At 34.1% G+C, this 7,215-nt stretch overlaps 1 protein-coding gene across 1 annotated transcript; it reads right to left on the minus strand.

The window, feature by feature from the left end:
* Positions 1-1,451: 1,451 nt before the first annotated feature.
* Positions 1,452-5,634, minus strand: LOC132622072 (serine carboxypeptidase-like 31). Its single transcript, XM_060336593.1, has 10 exons — positions 5,280-5,634; positions 4,635-4,742; positions 4,375-4,470; positions 4,073-4,165; positions 3,899-3,981; positions 3,244-3,531; positions 2,713-2,843; positions 2,516-2,611; positions 2,194-2,299; positions 1,452-1,819 (listed from the first exon to the last, which is right to left on the minus strand). The coding sequence occupies exons 1-10, from the start codon at positions 5,560-5,562 to the stop codon at positions 1,670-1,672; spliced, it is 1,434 nt and encodes a 477-aa protein (XP_060192576.1). The 5' UTR covers positions 5,563-5,634; the 3' UTR covers positions 1,452-1,669.
* Between the last annotated feature and the right edge of the window lie 1,581 nt (positions 5,635-7,215).

The raw sequence follows: 7,215 nt of genomic DNA on the forward strand, positions 1-7,215 counted from the left end.
TGATTTCAGAGTCCGAAGAGATTATGTATGTAATAAGAGTCTGTGGGTTCGCTCGGCTCCGGATATGGGGTTGAGTGCCCATCACACCCTAGGGAGATTAGGGTGTGACAAATGGGACTTACTATGTCAACTTGAGAAGATCAACAATGATGGTAACCCAACCTATGTGATTGGAGATCCCATGAATTAGGTTCATATGGGTAATAACAAGTCATTAGTTGATCGAAGGTGCACTATTAAATCATGTCCCTTCCTATGGTGTGCGACTATAGTGCAATATGCTATAAGACAAAGTGAGGTTGAGCTATAAACTCTTAATCCATTACCATATCCTTTATAAGTGGTGTATTGCTCTGCAGAATACACTTGATGGGTGGACCTATATGAGTGTGAAGTGGTGCCGCTTCTATGAAATTGTGACGGATTTCTAGAGCACTCATGAATACCAGGACACGCGCATGGCCTCTTAGCGTAAAACCGCGATAACGACAAAGATTGTGCGAGTATAATGTGATAGAATAAGACCATGGGCTTACAAAAGAATTCTTGGTTCATAGAAGTTCAAAACTTCACCAATTATTCTGTAAGCATATTCTTATTTTGTCTAGGTCTGGTTCATAGTCTACGCGACACCAGATTCGACGCATTATATTTATATGTGAAAACCCAGCAAAACTTTTTATTTTATTTATTATTATTATTATTTTGATATATATGGGGGATTGTTAGAAAAAAAAAATATTATTTTTCTTTAGTATCTCAAAATAATACCAACGGTAATTGACAAAGTTTTATTAGTATTTTATTAGCCTTAAATGGCATCATTCATTTGATAAATATGACTGTTGCCAAACGGTCACATCATTTGATGATCACGTCCTTTTTGGTCAAATGTATTTACTGCCAACGTATCTTGCAATTCAATTTGTTGCTTTATGGCTTTTACTTCATATTAAATATTTGGAACGTTGGCTGATGACAGAGACAATGAGAAATCATCTCTTTCTTGGAGTATATATATATGATCTGGTGTCATCATATATGGCAGAGAAAAAGACAGAGAGCAAATAGTTCTTATTATTATTATTTCTTTTGCTGGGTTATTACTTTGTGAAATCTTTGTTAGATTCTGGCTCCTAGTTTTGTACTAGAAGAGCTTGTTGAATCCTGGGGGATACACCTATACCAGGTGAATAATCCTTAAGGACAGTGCCTTGGACACGCCTCAAACTTTAAAGAATTTCTTATTATTTTCGTGTTTTGTACAACAATTTACAACACATATATAGTGAACTTCTGCGCCCGTGGATGCACCCTTCTCCGATCCTTGCGTTAAACTAGAATGTTTCGTGCACTAGGTTGTCCCTATTTTAAATTTGTTGCATGTGGGAAGAGTGAGCAAGTTATTGCAGTAATTAACTAGTGAAACAGAAATTAATAATAAGAAAATGAAACTGGGAAGGAGCTTAAGCCACAAAATGTCCTCTTATATATCTTATACTCGTAGTAATGGGAAAGCCATTACATTATTCAAAAACCACATCTCCGTATATTGCTTTGGAGAAAGGTAGTCATATGCTAATCCCTTTAGAATACATTAACTATTCCCTCCCATTTGCCTTAGAGAAAAAGTACTCTCATTGGAGAAGTAGAATAAAGTTAAAAGGTCTTAGATCCGCTGGAAAGGAAGAGATTCTCCGTTAAGGAAAGAAGTGAAGAATGCAAGTGATTCACTAGGCTTGAAAGTAGGAACTGCATGCCCTGCTCCTCTAAATGTTGCAAATGTTAACCCCTTGTACTCTTCAACCCATCCACCTACCTATATACATAACAAAATTTCAGAACCACTATACAGTTTCTATGCAATAAATGGTATGGCTATTATAGATGTTGAAGATGCATGGGAGAACAACATCATAATCAAATAAATGGGAGAACAAGATCATAATCAAACATTTACGAAAAATATTTCTGAGTTAGCGTGATCTAATTATATGTAAACATTTGAATATTCTTTTGCGTGCATATGTATATAATTTGTGCCGAAAGCGGTGATTCAATTGAACTTATAGAACCCGCTTTACGTTGTAAAAATAATAACGCACCGAAATAATATCCACGTTGAATAATAAGAACAAGAGAGTAACAAGTACACGAAATCACAAGATTTAATCAAAAAGTAGCTAGGTGTACCTGTTTCTGGTGGTACCAGGGTCTCCATTTTCTTGTAATGGGCAGACCGAGGGCGCTTAAGCTATATCTTGTGGATAATACTGGAACTCTTCCATCTGTGTCTCCACTGAGCAGACCAAAAGAGGATGATGAGGTATTAGAGCACAATATTACTAATGTTTAGCCACACATTATAGCTTATGAGGTGGTAGATTTTCTAAAGGAGCATCAATAACTTGGTTAGGTCCCAATAGTGTGTAAAATATGAGAGAGGAAAAGTGGGGGTCTTTTTCTTTTCAAGAACAAAATGATACAATTGTGTTACGGAATAATTATATTGTACCTGTAGACCCAAATTTTGAGTCCAGCATCGATGAGCTTGTGATATATAGGAAGAACTGATTCCTTTGAGTCTGACCAATTACCGAAGATCGACATACTGAATTTTAAAAAATAAAACGTTGATATTATTCTCCAATTCATGTGTGTTTTAGGAAAAGAAAATTTATAAGTTACAAAAGAAAATGAAGTTTTCATTACTTGCAGATGCTCCAGTTTTTGAGATGTTGACCATCACCAACATGGAGAGCCTTTTGAACATCAGGTCTATTGTAATAAGAGGAAGTATAATCATCAAGACAGGGGTCGTATCCTCCCATTATCCTCGGTATCTGATTACAACATTAATAATAAGTACCAGATTTAATATAATGTAACATGAACTAGACTAGACATCAATATTGAAAATTGTCCCAAAAAATACACAAATTCATTTCGATTAGTGCCGTCTCGATGTAACTTGTATACACAGACACTATAAAATCTTTTTATAGGATCAGTATATCTTAACTATTGTAAAGAGTAACTTATCTTATTTTTCAGGTTACTAATTCATTTAATTACATCATCAAGTCACATTTATTTATTGTAACAGGTAACCTGCAACATTATTTTGAATATTAAAAATCTCTCTTTTTACAATTTTTTTACTTATAGCTATCTTTTAAAAATTATTTAAACTATCAATGCATATAAGTTAAATTACTCTAGGAAATAGAAAAATTCAGTTACCATCTTGGACTTGCTATCGAATAAGACTTGTGTGGTGAGCTGTTGTGAACTAGCAGTATCCCTTATGCAGACTGAAGTATAGAGGCTATAGATATCAATCTCCTTGTACTGTTTGAGCACTTCATCAACAGCCTGAGTACAAGTCTGATTGCTCCAAGTATCATTGCTGTGAAAATCACAGGAATCTAAAATAGTTTTGTGAGTTTCATCAGAAACGACAGCGTGGCTCCAAGCATAATCTACCAAACCCTTCCAGTCCTCTGCATCACATGTTTCAGGATTTCCCAGCTGCACCGACAACATTAATATTTTTATTAAGTTAAAATTACATATCAACAAAGGGTCATTTTACGAGAGATGTAGAAGACAACCTGCATTCGTTTCAGTTTAAGGAACACACTTTTTTTTTTTCAATCTGTTCTAAAAGGCACAAACTTTTAAATTTGGAATTTTGGATTTCCTATTTGTCCCTTAATGAAAATCTTTTATAATCACAAAAATATTATGACATATTTACGGCTACAAATTTCAAAAAAAAAAAAATCACACAATTGTTAGTCACATGTTTAATACTACAAACGAGAAAAAAAAATCTTAAATTCCGTATCGAATCACACAATGTCTTATAAATTGGAACTAAGGGAGTATATTATACCAGGATTCCTATGAGATCAATGAAAAGGGAAGAGTCTTTGTTCTTGTCAACAATGACTTCAGCCAACTCAGGTACATATTTTCCTGCCCCGAAAAACATTAAAAATGTAAGCAGGTACAGAAATTTTCAATAGCCATATATAGTCTTTGGTAGAAGATAGTTATGGTATATTACCTGCATAACTCTCCCCAGCAATATAAAACGGCCGTTTTCTATATGATGGAAACTTGAGAAGCCACTTGTGCAGAAAAGCATATGTGTCATTGGCTGGTCAAGCAGTTCAAAAAAGTCAGAAAGAAAGACAGAATTTCAGCATCAAGTAAGTTATTTCTAAAGAAATAAATCACACATCAGTATTTAAGAAAGATGACAGATAAGTGAAAGTAGCAATTAATTAAGACAAAATATCAACATCACGTAAGATAGTTCTGGAAAAATAGGACATGATACATGACTGTGAAAGCTGACAAATTCACCTGTGAAATCATCTCCAATGTTATGATAATCTCCACTTGTATTTGAGTATGAAAAGCCAACACCAATTGGAGATTCCAGGAACAACAAGTTTGCTTCTGCATCACTAGAATTATTAAGAAACACACACAGAGAAAGAAAGAGTGTGTGTATATATATATATATATATATGAGTGAGTCATGAAGCAACAAAAGTGTTCAAGTAGAAATGCATGCATGTAAGGTAGTTTATATATAGGAAAAAATTAAACAGCAAATTAACCTTTGTTCCAAGAGTAAGGATTAAGTTTTAGGCCAAATCCATCAGAGTCTACAAGAAAAGGCCCAATCTCTTGAGTTGCTCCATATCCCACTGAAGAGCATCCTGGACCTGAAACATTGTGACGCTCATATCAGAAAACACCAAATAATTAATATGAATATGAAAGAAAAAAAATATATCATATCCTCTTAGTGTTAATCTATGGGATGATATGTGAACCTTTTGTTGGATATCCATATTTTATCGACTATTGATAAAATATATATTGTTAGAACACAAAGCTAAATTGTTTGACTAGGAATATTAATCTCATTGATAAGGAATTTCTTCGATTGTGTTTCCCAAGCTTCTTTTCAGTCAAAGAGAATTTATTGATCTCGTCTACATAGCCTGAATATTGGTCAAAAGATAGTGCCAAATTCGGTTACGTACCGCCAAACATATATCCATTTCTCAATCCAAGAATTATTGTCCTTAGGATATACTTTTGTAGATAACTTCTTTAGTAAATCAACATAATATAGTACTATTAAGTATATATTATTATTGAACTTTATCCACTGTAACCGATGATAGCAGAGTGCAAACCCATGATGCATATGACATCTTTTTTTTTTTTTTTTTTTTTTTGGGTCTTACGCTTACCTCCATTAAGCCAAAGCACTAAAGGTTTATCCTGAGGGGCAATTGAGCATTCGTAGAACCAATAAAAGAGTGCTCTTCCATTGTTCTCATTTACTGTCACATGTCCAGCATAGTGTTTGAAGTTTACACTAGGTTGGCCTGGCAAATCTGTGACAAGATCCTCATGAGTAGAATCAGACTTCTTGTTATTATTGGACAATTGTTGAGAACGTCCAACAATTTCCAATGGCTCCAAAAACAATAAGGAAATAATAAGAAACAAAGAATATTGGGAAAACATCATCTTTGATATTAAGCTTTAAAAAAAAAAAAAAAGACACCCAACTTGGAGACAAGAAAATAAGTTAAGAGTGCAAGTACACGACGAACCATCTATCTATTTATAGTTGTGCAAAAAGCACTTTATGAACAAACCCATTATCTATAAGGTCAATGTGATATATAATTTTAGAAATCTATACGTACCAAACTTATGTTTTAAATGAGATATTTCAAGCCTTTGGACTATGGTATCTGACATAGATACTAGGCAGGTTTACTCTGGAGCTAATTCGTTTGCATGGACATTAAAAGGGTTAGTGGAGTCTCCATTTTAATTTGTGTGTGGGTTGTTGGATCACTAATCACGTGAGCAAATGCCCAAAAGGGTTACTTTAACATGGCTCAAAAAATTAATTTATTTATCTCTTATCCAAGCACAATGAATAATATACTAGTAATTCACACTTAAAGATCTTCCCCGTTACCTTCTCCAATAAAAGTTTAGGAATGGCTTATTACAAAAAAGAGCACAGCCAGTGTGGATGAAAAGATCAAGTAATACAATTTAAAGAAGACGAAAATTCATGAGAAACAAGTGCAGTCGCTAGAAGGAGTTCTTTTTGGTATAATCATTTGATTTCCAATGTCAATTAATTTAAATCCGCACCTCATAAGTTCCATAAAAGAAAAAACACTCTTTACTTTGACATTTCTCTATTCCGGTCACTCGATGGAGTAGATAGTTCTACGGGTAGTAAAATTAGTCCATGAAAATATGACATAATTTGCACGATTACCCTTATTCAGGGTGGTCTTTAATTTTTGTCCCTCAAATTGGTGGTCTTTAATTTTTGCCCTTCGCTAAAACTCCTTGATTCTAGGTTCGAATCCCCGATCAATCAAAAATTTTTTTTTAAAAAAAATCACAAGATAGAGTTTGGATTCGCAAGACAGAGTTTCAAACTTTGCCTCAAACTCTACCTGATCAGGCAAAGTTTGACTGCATACTCTACTTAAGGCAGAGTTTTGCCTTCAGACACAAGACAAACTCTCCCTTAAGGCAGAGTTTTGCCTGAAGGCATAAGGCAAAACTCTACCTTAAGGTAGAGGTTTGCATTAAGGGATTTTTATTTTTTATTTTTACTCAGTTGAAATTTTGTAAAACTCTGCTTTAAGGCCTAACTTTTGCCCGAATGGGCTTAATTTTGCTACGAAACTCTGCCTTGCGATTTTTTTTTTGGTTTTTGATTGAGCCAGGGTTCAAACCCCAAACCTCATGGTATTAGGCGAAGGGCAAAAGTTAAAGACCAACAATTTTAGGGGCAATAATTAAAGACCAGTGCCTTTGAAGGGCAATCCGCACAAAAAAAAAAAAATGATGTTCATTCTGTCCAAGTTTGGACTAACCATTAACCCGCCCATTTATTAGCTCAGTCCATAAAAAAATGGGCTGGTATATATGTAAGTCAAATTGACCCATGAGAAATCTTGTCAAAACATTTTGATTTTTTTTTATTGGTACATGATACATAGCCATATAAAGAAAAAACATAGTTCCATTAGGTACTAAAAAGTAATAAAAGAACAAACAAAAAATTAAAACTTAGTAAGAATTGAACGGGTTCGGTTATGACCTGTTTTTTTTTTTTTTTTTTCATTTCGACCCAGGTGACTT

The sequence above is a fragment of the Lycium barbarum genome, chromosome 12 (assembly GCF_019175385.1).
Source record: "Lycium barbarum isolate Lr01 chromosome 12, ASM1917538v2, whole genome shotgun sequence".
Taxonomy (NCBI): domain Eukaryota; kingdom Viridiplantae; phylum Streptophyta; class Magnoliopsida; order Solanales; family Solanaceae; genus Lycium; species Lycium barbarum.

Coding starts and splice junctions, on each gene's coding strand:
- LOC132622072 (XM_060336593.1), bottom strand. CDS start 5,562: ATGATGTTTTCCCAATATTCTTTGTTTCTTATTATTTCCTTATTGTTT. Junction 4,471..4,634: donor TCCTTACTCTTGGAACAAAG/GTTAATTTGCTG, acceptor CTAGTGATGCAG/AAGCAAACTTGTTGTTCCTG. Junction 2,844..3,243: donor TCGATAGCAAGTCCAAGATG/GTAACTGAATTT, acceptor TGTTGTAATCAG/ATACCGAGGATAATGGGAGG.